The following is a 21,267-nucleotide window of genomic DNA, read 5'->3' on the forward strand; positions in this document are numbered from 1 at the left end:
GTCAAAAACAGCCCACAGACCACCTCCAAAGACCTACAACATCATCTTGCTGCAGATGGTGTCACTGTGCATCGTTCAACAAATGGGAGAGTGATGCGGAAGAAGCCTTTTCTGCACACACGCCACAAACACAGTCGCTTGAGGTATGCAAACGCACATTTGGACAAGCCAGCTTCATTTTGGAAGAAGGTTCTGTGGACTGATGAAACAAAGATTGAGTTATTTGGTCATAACAAAGGGCGTTATGCATGGCGGCAAAAGAACACATCGTTCCAAGACAAACACTTGCTACCCACAGTAAAATTTGGTGAATGTTCCATCATGCTGTGGAGCTGTGTGGCCAGTGCTGGTACTGGGAATGTTGTTAAAGTTGAGGGTCACATGGATTCCACTTAATATCAGCAGATACTTGAGAATAATGTTGAGGAATCAGTCACAAAGTTGAAGTTATGCCGGGGCTGGATATTTCAACAAGACAACACTGCTCAAAATCTACTCTGGCATTTATGCATAGGAACAAGTACAATGTTCTGGAATGGCCATCCCAGTCCTCAGACCTGAATATCATTGAAAATCTGTGGGGTGATTTGAAGCGGGCTGTCCATGCTCGGCAACCATCAAACCTAACTGAACTGGAAATGTTTTGCAAGGAGGAATGGTCCAAAATACCTTCATCCAGAATCCAGACACTCATTACAGGCTATAGGAAGCGTCTAGAGGCTGTTATTTCTGCTAAAGGAGGCTCTACTAAATATTGATGCAATATTTCTGTTGGGGTGCCCAAATTTATGCACCTGTCTAATTTTCGTTTTGATGCATATTGCACATTTTCTGTTAATCCAATAAACCTCATTTCACGACTGAAATATTACTGTGTCCTTCAGTTATTTGATAGATCAAAATGAAATTGCTGATCCAAACACCCAATTATTTATAAATGAAAATCATGGAAATTGTCAGGGGTGCCTAAACTTTTGCATACAACTGTATATATAAAAAAACTCTGCAATATACTTTCATGATTTATTTTGTCCCCTTTTCATTTAATTCCATTCTGAAATCATGAGCTTTTCCGATCCTGTTAGAAATGGAAGTGCAGAACACTGTTATATTCCACACAGCCATTTGCTGCACACTCTGGTGGCCTATTTATAACTATCCCTAATTGGCCACAGCAGATAAGTTAAAACTAAGCTACAACATGGCAGCTCCCATTGTTTTATAGACAGAAAGGGCGAGATTACATATATAGAGTACATTTTAGCGCAACTGCTGAAACCCACGTTGCCTGTAAATTCACCTTGCACATCGGGTGAATCACATAACCCGCGCTGCCAGATGATATTATGCCTTAAGTCGAAAAACCAGGCAAGGTTCAGAAATGTGAGCAACTACACATTTCTGGAGTCCAATTAACTTACACCAGTATATTATCTTGTGGCGCGTAACAAAAAAAATAAAAATGTGGAATTCACAAATAAAAATCTTACCTGGAATAAAAAAAATTAAACTGACATGTCAAAACACGATTCAAAAGCCCCTAATCCAACCATCCCCCCACATCACAAGTCTAATAAACTAATTATCCCCTAAACCCCCATCCCTCCACATCATAATGTTTTATAATAAACGTATTAACCCCTAAACCGTCACCCCCCACAACACAAACACCTAATAAAACTCTAAACATCTAAACTGCCAACCCCTACAACACAAACGCTTAACTAAACTATTAAACCCTAAACTGCCAACCACCCACAAGGCAAAGTATTAACTTAATAACTAAGTCCCCAAACCTAACACCCACTAACTTAACTTAAAAAGATACTAACTACCTTTAAAATAATTACAAAATAAAAAAACTAAATTATAAAAAAAAACTATAACCAAAAAAAAAACAACTAACAGTACAGAAAATAAAAAAAAACTAACATTACAAAAAATAACAATGAAATTATAAAAAAATAAAAAAAAATAAAAAATCCTATTCTAATACCCCCATTTAAAAAAACAACAACCCCTACAACACAAACGCTTAACTAAACTATTAAACCCTAAACCGCCAACCACCCACAAGGCAAAGTATTAACTTAATAACTAAGTCCCCAAACCTAACACCCACTAACTTAACTTAAAAAGATACTAACTACCTTTAAAATAATTACAAAATAAAAAAACTAAATTATAAAAAAAAACTATAACCAAAAAAAAAACAACTAACAGTACAGAAAATAAAAAAAAACTAACATTACAAAAAATAACAATGAAATTATAAAAAAATAAAATAAAAAAAAAATCCTATTCTAATACCCCCATTTAAAAAAACAACAACCCGAAATACCCCCCCAATCTATCAATAAACTATAACTACCAATAGCCCATAAAAGAGACTTTTGTAGGGCATTGCCTAAAGTTAACAGCTCTTTTGGCAAGAAAATAAACCAAATACCCCCTAACATTAGAACCCCCCACCCCCCAAAAGAAAAAAACCTAACATAAAAAAAATCTTATCTACCCATTGCCCCAAAAAGGGCGTTGTATCGGCATTCAGCTCTTTTGCAGCCCATAAAAAATAAAGAAAGCCCTAAATAGGTACTCACCATTGCTGAAGTCCGTTGATCCATCTTTTTCCAGGCGGCAAAGGTCTTCATCCAGGCGGCTCCATCTTCATCCATCTTGGGTCCATCTTCTATCTTCTTGGCGGAGGTAGGAAGCGGGAGCAGCCGGCGGAGCGGTCGGTGGAGGTCATCAGCGACATGGAGGTCCTCTTCATATGATCGTCCTCTGCACACTGAAGATTGCATGCAAGGTACCCCTTTTATATTGGGGTACCCTTGCATTCCTATTGGCTGAAAAATTTAAATCAGCCAATAGGATGAGAGCTGCTTAAATCCTATTGGCTGATTTGATCAGTCAATAGGATGTAAGCAGCTCTCATCCTATTGGCTGATTTTAATTTTTCAGCCTATAGGAATTCAAGGGTACCCCAATATAAAAGGGGTACCTTGCATTCAATCTTCAGTGTTAGGCGGACAAAGAGGACCTCCATGTCGCTGATGACATGGAGGTCGCTGATGACCTCCGCCAAGAAGATAGAAGATGGACACACGATGGATGAAGATGGAGCCCCTGAATGAAGACCTTTCGCCGTCAGGAAGAAGATGGATCACTGGACTTCAGCAATGGTGCATACCCATTTTGGGGTGTTTTGATTAGGGCTTTTTTTTTTTTTTATGGGCTGAAAAAAGAGCTGAATACCCTTTTAAGGTCAATGCCCATACAAATGCCCTTTTTAGGGAAATGGGTAGATTAGTGTTTTTTTAAGTTAGGTTTTTTTTTTATTTTGGGGGGTTGGGGTTGGGGGTTGTTAGGGGTACTTTTTTTTTGCAAAAGAGCTGTTATCTTTAGGGCAATGCCCTACAAAAGACCCCTTTAAAGGCTATTGGTAGTTTATTTATAGATGGGGGGGTATTTTGTTGTGTGTTTTTTTTAAACGGGGTATTAGAATAGGAATGTTTTTTATTTTCGATAATTTCGTTTTGGTATTTTTTGTAATGTTAGCTTTTTTATTTTTTGTAATCTTATTTTTTTTTATTTTTTGTAATTTTAGGATTTTTTATTCTCTGTAATGTTAGATTTCTTTTATTTTGGGTAATGTTAGTTTTTTTAGTAATTTTTATTTTTTATTTTTTGTAATGTTATAATTATTTTTTATGTAGTTAGTATCTTTTTAATTTTATGTAAGTATATTTTTATTAAAGTTAAGTTAGGGGGTTTTAGGTAGGGGGCTTAGTTATTAGTTTAATACTTTGCATTGTGGGGGTTTGGCGAATTAAGGGTTAATAGGTTAATTTGGTGTTTGCATTGTGGGGGGTTGGCGGATTATGGGTTAATAGGTTAAATAGGTGTTTGCGTTGTGGGGGGTTGGCAGATTAGGGTTAACAGTTTTATTAGGTACTTTTCTTTTTTACTCATCGCAACGCTTGCTGCGCCTGCCTATGTGTGGCGAGGTGAAAATGAAATAAAATATCTCCATTCTGCATGCGGAAGTCCTTGAGCTGCAAAGCTGATACCGACTCATAACTTGCATAAATATTTATTACTCATAACTTGTCTGCTGCGCCGTATATGTGATCACTCGATTAGACTAAAAATTGGCGACGCTGGGTTTTGCGCCTGTCACCAAATATGTGATCGGGCCCTTAAACTTTACACTTATTTTGTCAATATTTAAACAGTTAATAAAACATGAAAAAAAACATCTACATGTTATTCTGAGACTAATCTTTTCTTTGAATGCATCAATCTATCTCACATTTATTTAGTGTTAAATGTCCCTTTAATGAATAAAACAATTTCCTTCAAAATAGTTTTTGTGGTTAAAAAATAATTAACTTATTTGTTCACATACTACAGTGGAGTTACTTTATAAATTGTTCATTTGAGCTCCTAGACAGCTTGTGTACAGTATTGAAATAGTAAGGAAAATGAATCAACACTAAAAATGAAAAATCATATTGTGTTAAAACAAATGTTTTTGATGTTAATGATAAAGAGTAATAGCAATTAGAGTAAAAAAAGACATGCTACGGCTGAGTTTACATTGCTGGTGTAAATCATTTTTGGTAGGTCTATAAAGTTTACTAGCAGTTTACAAACCTGTTGTATTTTCATTTTGTGTTAGCCAAATTACAGCAACTGGAGAATATTTTCAGCTCCCATTAAAATCAATGGGAGCCAAACAATGATAATTTGTACACAGTTTACACTGGCTACTTTTAGCTTGTGGTATACTGCAAATATAGAACTTACGTTTTCAGCTTCCTCTACTAAGGGAAAAAATGTGGCTTCTTTTAAAAAAAAACAACAACAAAAACTGCACCATTTATTCTGAATGTAAAATGATATTTTAATAAAGGTACCATTTAATATCAAAACATATATCTAAATAAACTAATAATATAATCTGTAAGGCCAAATCTCTTAAAAACATCATGCTTGTATTAATATGCCGCTGTTTAAAATACAATGAAAATAGCATTAATAAGTAGTAATATCTAATATGTATTTAACAATTCATTGTAATATTTCATACAAACAACCTTTTTTTAATAATCATATTTTTTGTGAAAAGTGTCACATACACACATAATACCATCAAGAAAATATATATAATAAGAATTATGGTGAATCTAGTATTTTAAAAATATAAAATATATTGAATCCTCAAATATTATATATTTGGTGATAATTCATAATTATATTTAAGATTTTGTTTAAAATCATGAATAAAAATATATTAAAAAGACAAAGGAGTCTGCATGTATATTAAACTGTTTTTTATTTTAAATAGTTTTTTAATATATTCATGTCTATTACAGCTGAGTTGATCACAGTTGAAGGTTGTTTGCGCAAAACAATTATTTTATACCATTGAGTTAGAGATGTAACATACTCTGAAGCACTACTTTTCTTATAAAAGCCACCATATTGATAACCAATAAATGAAAATGGCAGTATGGTTAAACAGAAAACTTGATTTGTGTGCATTGTGCTGTTGTATAATGGAATGAAGAAGTGTGTAAGCCTGCAACAATAGGGAGCCAAAAACACTTTACATGAGGCAAACAGTTTAACACTTTGTGACACCTGCAATGTAAACTCAGACTTTTCCTAGCAGAAAAATATTGCTCTCAAGATAAAAAGACAATGCCCAAAAACTAAAATAATGAAATTCAAGAGTAGTTTAAAAAAAATCCTACTACTGGGACTTGATACAAAAAGGGAAGACACTACCGTTTGAGAACACCTGGGATATACATACAACTATTACTAGACTTTGGATATACCTAAAACTATCCCTAGACTTGGGATATATATAAGCCTATCCCTAGACTTGGGATATACATAAGACTATCCCTTGACTTTGGATATACATAAAACTATCCCTAGACCTGGGATATACATAAGACTATCCCTTGACTTGGGATATACATAAGACTATCCCTTGACTTGGGATATACATAAGACTACTCCTAGACTTGGGATATACATAAGACTATCCCTTGACTTGGGATATACCTAAAACTATCCCTAGACTTGGGATATACATAAGACTATCCCTTGACTTGGGATATACATAAAACTATCCCTAGACCTGGGATATACATAAGACTATCCCTTGACTTAGGAGATACTAAAAACTATCCCTAGACTTGGGATATACATAAGACTATCCTTTGACTTGGGATATACATAAAACTATCCCTAGACTTGGGATATACATAAGACTATCCCTTGACTTGGGATATACATAAAACTATCCCTATACTTGGGATATACATAAGACTATCCCATGACTTGGGATATACATAAAACTATCCCTAGACTTGGGATATACATAAGACTATCCCTTGACTTGTGATATACCTAAAACTATCCCTAGACTTGGGATATACATAAGACTATCCCTTGACTTGGGATATACATAAGACTATCCCTTGACTTGGGATATACATACGACTATCCCTTGACTTGGAATATACATAAGACTTTCCCTTTACTTGGGATATGCATAAGACTATCCCTAGACTTGGGATATACATAAGACTATCCCTTGACTTGGGATATACATAAGACTATCCCTTGACTTGGGATATACATAAGACTTTCCCTTTACTTGGGATATACATAAGACTATCCCTAGACTTTGGATATACATAAGACTATCCCTTGACTTGGGATATACATAAGACTATCCCTTGACTTGGGATATACATAAGACTATACCTAGACTTGGGATATACTGCAGAAGGAAATAGGGGCAGATTAGATGGGTCTTCTGCCTCTTATAAACATAATGTATGATATAATGTATCTTTCAAAACCAACTATTATGTCAGAATGGTTTATTTGTTTTTGTTTATTAAAATTAGTATAATAAAGGTATAATAAAAGATGCAAACTTAATCAGACTAAATTCCTTTTGTTATCATCATGATGGGTTAAAGTTATTTAAAAATGTAAAATATCGATTATGCTCCTGGAAAATCACATTGGGGTGAGAGTGTTTTGAGTCTATAGAGTTAGTTAGAGCTTAATAACCCTGCTGTATGTTACCTATTGGTTTTGTGTGTATGGCAAACTAAAAGTTTTTTTTTCCTTTTGTAAGTAATATGTTATGGCTTGTGCCATAGAAATAGTTATAAGGTAATTCTAAATCGAAATGCCATTATTTGCAAAGTGATTAAGATGCTAATATTCCGTCAAATATATTCAAATATGTCATATATCATACATGGAAACTTACCAATAAGTTCTGGCCTTTTGTTAGAGATGATCTGGTAAAAGATATGGTAGCTCCTCTCAGCTTTAAGCTGAAAGGTCACTCTGGATTTTTCTAGCAGATCTGCAATGATAATACCATGAAATTAACTTATGGATTCTAAATGTGTTTTAATTCTGAAAAAAAAGTTTTTATATTCGTTCATAGCTGTCCATAAATGAATGAATGTGGAGACTCAACAGCCAAACATGTTTAAACCGTCACTTACACTCTCTCTCAGATGCACAGACATCAAGAAATACATTAATGGTGTGCATATTAAAAAAAAAAAGAATCTACATTGTCCTTTCCCTCTATTGATGACATCATACATAACATCATCAAGGGCATCACATGACACCATCAGATGACTGGTCCCAAAATCTGCTACCTGGAGACTTATCTGAATCAAGAAGTTAAATTAAAATGTAACCTCATATTCACTGTGAGGTAACACAAATAGAAAACAAGAGCTATTGGTGTAGGTAAGGTTTATCATACTGCAGGTATTTATGTATCTCACACTAGATGCAGCTGAAACATAAAACATATTTGGGGATTTTGATTTAGAAACAGTTTATCAAAAACATTTTATATAAAAAATTATCTTTGTTGTGTATTCTGACTGAGTAGCAGAGTTCTTAGTTTATTGTGCAAACTATAAGCTTAGTGTTTGGCACATAATCGTATAATCAATTAATCAAACAGCCACATATTGATGGGACCTAAAGGATTAAAGGGGCATGAAACCCAAATGTATTCTCTCATGATTTAGGAAGAGCATGCAGTTTTAAACAACTTTCCAATTTACTTCTATTATCTAATTTGTTTCATTCTCTTGATATCCTTTGTTGAAAAGCATATCTACATAGGTTCAGTAACTGCTGATTAGTGGCTGCACATAGATGCCTTGTGTGATTGGCTCACCCATATGTACTGCTATTTCTTCAACAAAGAATATCTGAAGAATGAAACAAATTAAATAACAGAAGAAAATTGTATTCTCTATCTGAATCATGAAAGAAAGAAATTGGGTTTCATGTTCATTTAAACAAACAGAAACACAAGTAATTCTCTAATTTAATTTCCTTTCTTTGCCTTCAAAATCTGAGTATATTCAGCACTATCAAACAGTATGAGTAGACATCACAATACAAAACTGTACTCACATGTTTCAATATCTGCAGATGCCAACTTCCCCGTTGTACCAAAATGAATACGAATGAATTTGCCCTGCAAAACAATCAGTGATGAATCTGTGAGCCAATGTTTCAGTTGTCAAAAAAGGTATTTCTTAAAAGCAACTCAGAAACCTCTAATGTAATGCTAAAACAAATATATACAGTATATAATATATATCAGTATTTAAATACTTGGTTGCTAGGGAGGGCTGCTAAACCATGCATTGTAGCCCACCCCAGTGGATAACCAGTAAACTCACAGTTCAACATATAATGTTCTGTTTTTTTATCTCCAAAAAACAATAATTTGTTTATCCATTAAAATGTTAAAGTATCTTTATCTCTTTAACATATGTATTATCCCATTTTTTATCATCCACATAATAAAGAATACTAAAAGTATGTATTAGAGTAAAAATGTTAAGTTTATTTTTCGATAAAATATAGCTGTTTTGCTCATTTAAATCACAGTCCAGTCAAATGGGATGATCTTGCTGGGAGAGCAGACATCCTTATCATATCTTATTAAGTACTGCAGCTTCTCAGAGCACCAGTGGGGCTTGTATCATGTCAGCGATGAATAAATTGAGTAATTACCAGATGGTACAAGCTCCTTAGGCTGTGTTTAAAATGCTTGTGCACAGTACATACTTAAAGGGACACTGAACCCAATTTTTTTCTTTCGTGATTCAGATAGAGCATGCAATTTTAAGCATCTTTCTAATATACTCCTATTATCAAAGTTTCTTCATTCTCTTGGTATCTTAATTTGAAATGCAAGAATGTAAGTTTAGATGCCGGCCCATTTTTGGTGAACAACCTGGGTTGTCCTTGCTGATTGGTGGATACATTAATCCACCAATAAAAAGTGCTGTCCAGAGTACTGACCCTAAAAAAAATGTTAGATGCCTTCTTTTTCAAATAAAGATAGCAAGAGAAGGAAGAAAAATTGATAATAGGAGTATATTAGAAAGATGCTTAAAATTGCATGCTCTATCTGAATCATGATAGAAAAAATTTAGGTTCAGTGTCCCTTTAAATACACTTATGAAACAGCTATATCTTTTATTAGAAGGATTTTTGCTAATACATCTATATTACACAAATGGAATGTCCCTTTAACTTTAGATTAGAAAACCCCAGGTGATTCATGGATTTTAATGATCTTGTTCGGCAATGAAAACAGAGTTTTCTAATACGTTAAACACATAGGAATCATGTTTAGTGTGTGAGCAGAAATACTACTGAGAGAATAAGTAGAGAGAACGAGAGATCTCGCCCCCCATTTATCAAGCTGTGACCCACGGTAGTTTGTATCTTCTGGATAGATCTTTGGCACCCAAAGTCACAATCTCATTTGCTTTAGGATGACTGTGAAGACTGGTGAATGGGTAGTAACTTTTTATCCACAACTGATATCTATGTGGCTCCAAACATAGTATGTCATTTTCAAGTGAAATACAGTTAAAGGGATATTGTACCCCACATTTTTGTCCCCTTAAATTTGTTCCCAATGTCAATTTTACCTGCTTGAGTATATTAAATTGTTTAAAAATTGAAGTAGCCATTTTGCCTGTGGTATCCCTACCTATACTGAAAGTTTCTATACTATTGGGTATAGAAAAGCTGAGTAAACATAGCCAGCAGAAGATATTACACTTCCAGAGGGGTTAGGAGAGATAAATATAACAATGTTAATTTTCAGTTGTTTACTCTAAGGGCTTAATGATCAAAAACTCACAGGCATGGAGGGAACCACACCAATTATGTAGGGGCTTTTTTGAGCATTATATTGTAATCTATGTGTCTCTCCTTCACACCCAGAACTCTGCATAGTGAGATAAACAGCTCTCAAGCAAAAATGCACCTAGGGACCCTGCTGTACTGATGAAACCTCTTAGATAATATCGCCAGAGCAGAGAGCTTTAGATCATGAGGCCTTAAATATTAGGCTTTAGAATACGGACAGAGATAATATAAAGAAGAATCAGTGGGCACAGGAAGTGATCAAATAAGATCTGATTTCCCTGCAAACTCAACCCATTTTAATGGGTTGTTGTTTCAAAGGACAAAACCAGCTATGTCATATACAAAAATAAACATAAAGAAGTAATTGAGCATACATTTTATACTCTGCAGCTGGTAAGTCATTGGAAACACATTAAGGGAAAATCTATTTTACAGTACACTATCCCTTTAAGCACAAACTAGATAAACAAGAGGAGTGAACATTTATATTGTTGTGGGACTTTTGCCATAAAGCTACTTTTGCTACTCATATTATTTGCACTATAGATAGAGTGTTAGGGTAGATGTCATCATTAGCAGCGCTCTCCTGCAACTTTTTTGTTCTGTGTTTTACTGTCTCATTTAAATGACAGCCGGAAAAAAACCCCATCAAAACTTCCATACTTGCTAATATAGAAGACAAGCTATCAACTTTTTGTGTACTTGTATGCAATAGCATCCAAACTGACACTTGAACGCAGAGAACTGCTGGTCCCCAATGGAAACATAAAGGTAGTTTTATATCATTTTTATACTTTTGTTTACAAAGTACCATCAGAAAGATAGTACAGTACTGTAATAAGAAAGGTAACAGTTGTTGTTTAAAATAAATATAGACTGGTATTTGCATTTTAGGACACAAAAAAGATTGTGACCGGTGGGAAAATTACATTTTTAATCATTTTGGGCTAAAATATAAGTGGCACGCTAAATTATTATTTTACTACTTATTATTATTTGTAGTGAAAAGCACGCCTCTTGAAATCTTGTCCTTTTTTTTTTTTTTTTAAATATTACTGAAAAAAGTCTGGATTTCAGAATAATTTTTGATTTTGGAATTACTGATTTGAGGATTTCACATCTGTATTTTATAATGTATACAGAAGGAGGGGCTGCTTCAGATTCTACCTCTAGTTTCTAATTATGTCTTTACAACAGGCTTTAGTTTCATCTAAGAATATTTTGTCCGCATAGGAGTGCATGTCAAAATATTTTTTCTTCCACAGATAAGGAGCTGTTTACATATCTTTTCTACAGATAATACGTTTGTTATAGATATTTTCAGTGCAAATGCAGCTATTTCAAATAACAAAATAAATTTAAAGGAGCTGTCTACACACAATTAAATATACGTCAGCAGTTAAAATGGCCATTGTGAACACATTAAAGAGGCGTTTCCCTTTAAGGCCCAGATTTAACAAAGACCTCACAAAGAGTGGAGTACATCTGTGCTCCCGTCAGCCCTGCATCGTGTCTCGTGGGCCCACATTTATGATTTAGTGTACCACGCTGCCCACTGTTCACGTGCAATCAATCCCGTACAAGCAGGGGATACAAACTCCACGGTTGGAAAAGTCCAGGGGGATTGAGATACGCCACATAACATTTGCCGTAATGGGTTAATAAGCAGCAATCTGATGACCGCTGTTTCTTAACTCTTGGCTGCAGGCTCGCACTCCGGAGCTGCCATCTCAGCTTCATAAATGAAGTCCGAAGTGTCAAAGTGTCCTTGCCAAATATCAAAATATTTTTTCCAAGCCTACATAAATTACTGTACAATTACGCACTGAAGAATCTAATAATGAGGGGGTGAACACATCTTCTCCAAATGTCCCCACCCCCTCACATTCAGGCACAAATCCTATAAGACAGAAACTGTAACACCCAATACAAAACAAATTTACTACATACAAAGAGATGTATACGGTTACCCTAAAAGTAATTTGATCACTAATGCATAAATCAAAAAGCTAGAATAAATCAGCAGAAATATCACCAGGTGTAACACTAGCTACTAAATACACTAGCTACACTTCCAGCCTTTTCTAAAAAGCAAAAAAAAATTACCATTTCAGCTAATGTTCTAGCAAAAATAATAATAAAAAAAGAATACGATATTTTTTTCAGAATTTAAATAGGCAAAAGTTTCTTGGTTTAAAATGTATGACTGAAATGTTGAATATAATGAGTCCACTGTATCTGTCTTTCTCAAGAACAATTAGCTGTCATTTTTTCTTTACTTTGAAAGATCTCATGGACTTGGAGAATAATTAGAGTTGTTTAATCATCCTTTTTAACCTTATGATCATCCACAAATTTCAAGGGTTGCTGCATATAGAGTGTGTGCCTCTACGCCATTTGTAGGGTAGTGTTGTATGAGCAACAACAATAAGATGGTCCAATCATTAGAGGTTATATTTTTGGGCCTATTTTGAAGATTTACAATAAATTAAGGATGGTATGGTGTATATTATCCCTAACATTAGTCTTCATTTTTTTTATAGGTAATCAGTTAGTAACATGCTTTAACACCCATATCCTGCATGACCTAATAATAAATATATGTAATATATACACCAATTTTCATATAACTGCATGTAATAATATACAGAAGAAAATACACAGATATTGATCCAAAAATAACTTTTAAAAACTCTCAGTTTAGCAGTGTTGATAAGGTCAGGCTGGGACACCCACTGAAAATGGCTGAGAAAGCAGGAAGAGCAAACACTCCTTCCCTCCCCCCTCCCCTGCATATGAAAAGACAGATTACACAAACAGGAGCCAGCAGGAATCTGTAGACTTCAGTCTACATCTGATACTTTGGGGCTTGGTTAGGAGCCCTAATACAAAGTTATTATTAAGTAAGAAAAGCTATACATTGTTACAAAAATACTCCCAGATTGGCTATATAAATGGATCATCTACAAAACATTTATGCAAAAAGAATCTACAACATTCCTTTAATGAAATGTTATTAATTACAAATTACTTTCTAGATTACATGTAGGCATGTGTGTTGAAATTGTCTCACAATATCTTGTACTTCTTGGAAAGTCTGGAAATGCATGTTGAGTGTCCATACTATATAACAAGTAACTTTCAATTTAGTTAATACAGTATTTGTGATTCCTATCCTATTCCTATAGACTGTTTCTTTGAGGGGGCTTAGAGTTATTGTACAGTTATTAGTGAACAAGGTTACTTTAGTAAATAAATATATGACCGTGGCTTCCCCAAGATTTCAAAAATCCATACTGAAAAATATGATACTGACAAATGCTATAGATTTGATTTGATTTCACAAAAGCAGAAACCCTTAAAGGGACATTAAACACTTTGAGATGGTAATATAAAATGATAATTAAAATATGTATAAAAAAGTCTGCAATATACTTTCATTATTTATTTTGTCCCCTTTTCCTGTCATTCCATTCTGAAATTGTGAGCTTTTTAGTCCCTGTTAGAAATGGTTAGAAGTGCAGCACACTGTTATATTTCACACTGCTTTTGACTGCACACTCTAGTGACCTATTTATAACTGTCCCTAATTGGCCACAGCAGAGATGGTAACCTTAGTTACAACATGGCAGCTCCCATTGTTTTATAGGCACTAAAACTTTACACTTATTTTGCCAATATTTAAACAGCTAATGAAACTTTAAAAAACACATCTACATGTTATTCTCAGACTAACTTTTTTCTTTGAATGCATCATTCTATATAGCATTTATTTAGAGTTTAGTGTCCCTTTAATAAAAATAGAATAGGTTTTCTATAAGATAAATATAGTATTGTTTATACAGTATAGGTCATGTCACATAGGGAGAAAATACCAGACAGAATATGCAATTCAGTTAAAGGATCAGTAAACACTACGTAATCACAACATTTTCTGCTGTCTTCCAGTAAATTAAGTTATTAGAACAGACTAACGTGGTTTGCTGCAGATGTTTTTTCCACAATTTTCAGTTATCATTTACAGGAAAAAGAGGCAATATAAATAATGAAAGCATATTGCAAAGTTGTTTTACATCACATAATTAAAGGGACAGTCTACTGCAGAATTTTTATTGATAAAAAAAATAGATAATCCGTTCATTACCCATTACCCAGTTTTTCATAACCAACACAGCTATAGAAATATACTTTTTTACCTCTGTAATTACCTTGTATCTAAGCCTATGCAGACTGCCTCCTTATCTTAGTGCTTTTGACAGACTTGCATTTTAGCCAATCAGTGCTGACTCATAAATAACGCCACGGGATTGAGCACAATGTTATCTGTATGGCAAACATGTACTAGCAATGTGGAAAACTGTCAAAATTTACTGAGATAAGAGGCAGCCTTCAAGGCTTAGAAATTAGCACATGATTCTACCTTGGTTTAGCTTTCAACAAAGAATACCAAGAGAAACAATGCAAATTTGATAAAAGTAAATTGGAAAGTTGATTAAAATTGCATGCCCTATCTGAATCATGAAAGTTTAATTTTGACTGTACTGTCCCTTTAAGCATTTTATATTACACTCTTAAAGTGTTAACTGCCCATTTAAGTTTTCAATCAGTTGTTGTTCATAGCTGGTATTTAGTTCCCTGCTTCAGTAACAAAGTAATGATGTTGTGCGTTTTGGCCCCCTAGACTTAAATATATTATATAATGTTCCGCTAAATACTTACAAAACGAGAGGAGTTGTCATTCCTCACGGTCTTGGCATTGCCAAAAGCTTCCAGCAGGGGGTTTGCCTGGATGATTTGATCCTCCAGAGTTCCCTGACAGTAAACAGTTAATAGTATTAAAATCATATATGTTACAAAATACATTTCATTAAAGGCTACATTTGCACACGGATCTATGAAAAAAATCTTAGTCCTGAAATTAAAATAGCACCTGCTACTATTTTTATGCAGAATAATTCACCTCTTGCTTTTGTGTTAAACTTGTGGTTGTTCTTCTCTATTTAGACCAACTAAAAGTTGTTCTTTCATACAGATTTTCTTTAAATGCTGCAATTTAAATAGCTCTTTTATGCAATCTGCTACATTTTGTAGAAAACCTGGGCTGCAGAATTAGTTTTTTTGGGGGTAAAGAGGGACAACTACATATTTTTTTTTTTTACACAAAACCAATAGTTGCCTACTGCCCCTTTAATAGCTCCGGGGATTTTTGATCCAGACTCTGAACAACCAGCAGAGTCCACCATTTTTTAAAAAATGTTATAAAGTCCATAATGTTAGAACCATCACTGTGTGACTTTTAAATATGTTATTTATGGGAATTTTACTTTACTGGTGTTAATCGTTTTCATTTGTTCAATAGCCATTAACAAAAGAAAATTGAACCATCAATTTAACAATTGGGTTTTCATTTTGTACTTGGCAAATTACAACAGCAGTAGGTTGTTTTTAGCTCCCAGTCAATGGGAGCCAGGAGAGCAATCTCCAGTTATAAAAATCCCATTAACAACTTTTGGCTTGCTGTAAACTGTTGTGCATTGACTAAAGATTTGTCTCCTTCTACTATGTGTAAGTAGTCAGAATTCCCTTTATAACTAGTATTAAAACATGTAAGCAAAGACATTAAAGTCATGTAGTAAAAAAAATGTAACAATTATTTGCAGCAAACCTTTGAAGTCTGAAAATAATTATAACCAACGGAATGAAAGAATCCTTTGTTTTCTCTATAGTTATCTTTCTCAATTGTCTAGATAAGTTCAGACATCTAGATAAAATTCTTCTCAAACAAAAAATGTATTTTCCTTGTGTTTTTGATTTGTCTATCTTTTAGTCTCTTTCCACTTGCTTTTCTTTTCCTTTGTTATTCTGTTTTTCCTTTCATCTCTTTTTTTCTTACCTTCATTCTGCTTGTTGATTCCTTTTTCTTTACGTCACCAACAGCTGCAATTGTTGCAAAATATTGAATAACACGCTTGGTGTTCACAGTTTTTCCTGCACCAGATTCTCCACTAGGAAATTAAATATTCATAAAATATTCATAAAAATTAAATATTCATAAAAGACGTGTTATTTCGCTTAAAATAGTTATCTGTTAATATAGTATATACTGCAAAAGTTTCATTAGACATTACAGTTTTATCACCATAAACTAACCCAGGCTTGACAAACCCAAGCACCAGGAAGTCCTCAAGACACCCATAGCAACTTAAATTAGGTTCGTTGGGCTGGATGCTTTCTAGGCTTTGCAGCTTTTGAAATATAAATCTATCTTTTATTGGGGTATTATACAATGTATGTGTGTGTAATAAATATATTTATAAATAAATAATAAAAGATATACCTATATATACACATACACACACTTTGGAACCCTTTACTCAAATACCTTTATTATGGAATATCATTTTTATTAATTTTTTATATATATTCTAACGTGTTTTACTGTGCTTTTAATAAAAATATTTAACATTACAATGTTCTTCACTTAGAAGAAAATGTTATTTTAAATATTAAACATTTGAGATATATACATAGAGTATATATATATATATACATATATGCATATATTAAAATAGATATATAAGTATAGAAAACAATCATATATATATATATATATATATTTAAAAATAAAAAGAACATTTTCTTCTATGTGAAGAACATTTAAATGTTAAATATTCATAACACACTCCGGCTTTAGAGCTGCAGGTCTAATGCATGTCGGGTTAGCACGCGAGCGGTAAGTGTTATTTTTATTTTAAAGTTGCGTTCTCCTTTGAAGTCTATAGGGAGGAGTTAACAGTCGCAATATCCGGTTAGCGCGCATCGGGTTTTGTTCATGCACAAACTTTTTATTTTCAACTTGTAGAAATGTGAATTAACCTACCTGGGTTAAAAGATTACTTCTAGCAAAGTTAGCTTGTGAACAGGAAAAAAATAGTGCACCAGTTGTGATCTAGCCCTAAAAGTCCTAAATATTTCTGTGAAAATATTAATAAAAGATTTAACTTTGAAATAAGTCTTTCTTTCAAAGGGAATGGGACCCAATTAGTAGAACAAAGGTTTCTTCCTATTTTTTTAAAGCTTCGATTATACAATTATATTTTCCATATCATGAAAATTAACATTTGCATATGACATGTTAACATCTGAACGTCTATTCACATGTTGACATATTTTAGAATCAATATTCAAATCTTGTTAGTTGATTACTTAAAGGGATATTAAACCCACATGTTTTCATTAATGATTCAGATAGAGCATGCAATGTTAAGCAACTTTCTAATTTACTCCTATTATCAATTTTCCTTTGTTCTCTTGCTATCTTTATTTAAAAAACAGGAATGGTGTCCTCAGTCTGAAAAGTCCAAGAGGACTGAGATACACCACATAATAGTTGGTGTAATGGGTTAAGAAGCAGCGGTCTTTACTCTCGACTGCAGGTTCACTAGTGCTAGCCTGCAGCTGACGGAGCTCCAAAGTGGCTGTCGCAACATCATAGATGTACCCATAATACTCAATATTTATCTGCCTTGTATATGAAAGAACAGCATTTATACTGAACATATTTTTTGCATGAAATAGTTTTGGTAAAAGCTGTGTAAATTTAAGATAAGACAAACAGAAAGTGCATAATTGTATGTGACCGAGCCCTGTGATAGGGACACCTCTCACATAAGCTGGTTCATTTAGAATAATATGATCTGTTTCTTTGAAACATAAGGCACTGTGATATGTTTTCCAACATTATCTTTTAGGTGGGACAGAGAATTATTTTGAGTATCACCCCCCCCCCGAAATACAATGTAAAAGTCTGAGTAAACATTCTTTCAAAACATTATTGAGACAAGCAAAAAATATTTATGTAAAGCAGTATTGATAAATTAAATTTAACTATATTTTTAAATTATAAGAGGTTGGAAAGTTAGATTATAATCTATATTCAATCATAAAGTGACATATAACTACAAATTCAAAAAGATGCATTTTAGTTTTGAATAGCACATCAGCTAACATTATTCTAGTTATCACAGTTTTACTTAAATATTTTTCAATATATGGAGCATACATACAAATACCACGTGCACGTTTATTCAAAAACTGTGCTGGCTCAAGTATCCAGAAGTGATATTCATCAGCAATAATGCAAGCAAGAGTTCTTACTGACACAATATTTGTTCTCAGAGCAGGAGTGGTGTTTTTATGAAGAAGATGCGCATGACAAACAAAAACGTTGCTTTGGACAAATTATTTGTCGCTGAAATAAATTATTTCATTTTGTCCAATATTCATTAAGAGGGTCTTTAACAGTTAATAACAGCTTCAAATTAAAGTATTAGCTAGCAATATTGCTACAGGCCAGTATCAGCACAAAGTAAAGATTTGTTTTTTTATTTAAGTCAGGACTGGCCAAGAAGAAAAGTGAAGCTTACATAAATATTGAATGACACTGGAGTCAATAAACTGATATGGACAACATTGTTGAATCATTATTGAATAATGTAAATTTTAACTTTCCAAGCCTTTCTTGCCTCTAGAGTAATGGTTTTAACAGCACATACTGTTCAGATACCATTTTTTCTCACATGCATTTGATTAATTTGTTTTTGGACAAATATAGTGGAAATGGAAAAAGTTGGTGTTTTCTACATGTGTTTGAATGCACATGTTTAATATTTACATATGTTCTATGCACTTTAAAAGCTATCACTGAAACCATGATAACTAATATGTAATGCAAAAATGCATCTGAATTTTTAGATTTATGTCCCTTTAAAGGATATATAAATACATATTTTACAAAAACCTTCACTATTAGATTATGTTTTACTAAATACTCCATTCACAGTGCACTGTAAAAGCATAAATATTAAAGAGAGGAAAAAATATTTTTTTCATACATACGTGATCAGAATAGACTGGTTTTCTCGATCTGAAAAAATAAAAAGGTTTCATGTTAAAAAATATTTATCTTATAAATGCCAAAATGCCCAGTCTTAAAATGTATATGACCTTACTAAGATTTTGAATTTATTAGTAGCTTTTCTTGAATGATTAACTACTTATAGATATATTGTTATATTTCCTAAGTTTTGTGAATTTATGCTGAAAACACGGATATTCGTTTTGTTTTCACAAAACGAATATCTGACCGAATGCACTAATTAATTTAAAGAAAACAAACAAATTCTAGAAATTTTTTCAGTCTTCCATTATTTTTCTTTTTTACTATCTGTGAAATACTAAAAACGCACACTTCTTTATTGAGCCGCATAACGCACTATAATAATAGGATGCTTAGCACGGTGGATCTGACAGTCTGCATTAGAAGTGAAGGTGGGATCCGCTGCATTAAGCCTCTTATCATTGCAGCCCGCGGCTCTGTGAAGCAGGGTCGGGATTAACGCAGCTCTGCTGCACGCTAGAGGGTAAGTACAAGGCTACAGATTACCTTTTTTCACCTGTAGCAAAGGAAAATGTACATTTGTTTAAAAAAAAAGACTGTAAATGTTCCCCGGATATTCAGTATTAGTTTAGTTTTAAAAGAAAACGAATACTGAACAGTGCCGCGTGCGAATATTCTGAAAAACACATTTTCTCTGCTGCACAAGTCTAATATTTTCCCATTCCTGAGGTTAACATAAATACTAAGAATTGTCATTTATTTAGAAAATAAAACTATAATCAAACTATTACATTTTATATAAAACTATATTCATTATAAAATTATTTAAAGGTACAAAAAGATCAATATGAAACTTTTTTGATTGAGGTAGAGCAGGTATGAGGTACTTGTAAAGCACAGATAATAACCTGTAAGTGTTCCAAGACGCTGCTCATTTTATCAAGCTCGTAAAGATGAAAGGCTGAGGGGACCTTGCCAGGGATCGAACCTGCAACCCTTGGGTTGCTACAGAGTTCAGCCACAGTGCCTTAGCATGCTGAGCTATCTGTCTGGCTATCTGTGCATGCAATTGTAAATAACTTTCCCTTTAACTTCCTCTTTCTAATTTGCTTTGTCCTCTTAGTATGTGTTGTTGAAAAGCATACCTAGGTAGCTGCTATGCACTACTGGGAGATCGTTGCTGATTGCTGGCTGCATATATATGCCTCTTGCCTTTGGTTACAAGGTGTATTCAGCTCCCAGTGGTGCATTGCTGCTCCTTCAACAAATGATACCAAGAAAATGCAGCCAAGTTAATAGCAGAAGTAAATTGGAAAGTTGTTTAAAATTGTATGTTCTCTCTGAATAAAAATGTTTCATGCCCTTTAATTAAAAAAAAGAGCCACTTTCTTCATACATACGTTACACGTGTGCTTCTTTTAAACAAAAAAGTAAAGAAGCTGAGATAAGACTAATGAGATTGCAGTTGTATTACATAGCAACACATGCAACTCTAAATGTCATAGGATTGGTTCCAGTATATGTAATGGCCTAATCAATGTATTTAAAGGGACAGTCAAGGAAAATTAAACTTTCCAATTAAGTTCCATTATCTAAATGTGCACAATCACTTTATATTTACACTTTTTAAGGCACCAGCTCCTATTGAGCATGTGCAAGATTGACAGGATATATGAATATGCATTTTGTGATTGGATGGTGGCTGTCACATGATGCATTAGGAAGGAAAACATAACATTTGTCTTAAAAAAAATCTACTACTCATGAAATTGAAACAAAGTGATTTTGCATTGTCTCTTTATTGTGCATTTATTGATTAAGCTGTTTAACTGTGATTAGTGGTTTAACTAAAAATAACTTTGAGCTACTTCATTCTAATCTAAGAATTGTGAGTTATACTATCTTGGGGAAGTAAGTAGATAGACTAACATTGTGACATAGAACAGAGTGCCACAGCACCATGATGTAATCAATCATCAAACTTTTATTGAAACAAGGACATCCAAATAGACAGGCAATGTTATGGGTGTTTAACCTTTACTCATGCCCTACAAATACATTCAGAATCATTGTTTAAATACACAGCTATTAAACACAAATTTCAATATAATTCC

General features: G+C 33.5%; 1 protein-coding gene across 1 annotated transcript in view; it reads right to left on the reverse strand.

The window, feature by feature from the left end:
• Positions 1 to 21,267, reverse strand: part of LOC128654636 (myosin-3) — a 156,585-nt gene that overhangs the window by 119,174 nt on the left and 16,144 nt on the right. Inside the window, exons 6-10 of the mRNA XM_053708659.1 lie at positions 19,153 to 19,180; positions 16,148 to 16,259; positions 14,974 to 15,066; positions 8,494 to 8,557; positions 7,310 to 7,408 (exon numbers count right to left, since the gene is read on the reverse strand). Coding sequence (XP_053564634.1) covers positions 7,310 to 7,408; positions 8,494 to 8,557; positions 14,974 to 15,066; positions 16,148 to 16,259; positions 19,153 to 19,180 — 396 coding nt within the window. The remainder of the gene's footprint in view (positions 1 to 7,309; positions 7,409 to 8,493; positions 8,558 to 14,973; positions 15,067 to 16,147; positions 16,260 to 19,152; positions 19,181 to 21,267) is intronic.

This window comes from Bombina bombina, chromosome 1 (assembly GCF_027579735.1).
Source record: "Bombina bombina isolate aBomBom1 chromosome 1, aBomBom1.pri, whole genome shotgun sequence".
Classification (NCBI taxonomy): domain Eukaryota; kingdom Metazoa; phylum Chordata; class Amphibia; order Anura; family Bombinatoridae; genus Bombina; species Bombina bombina.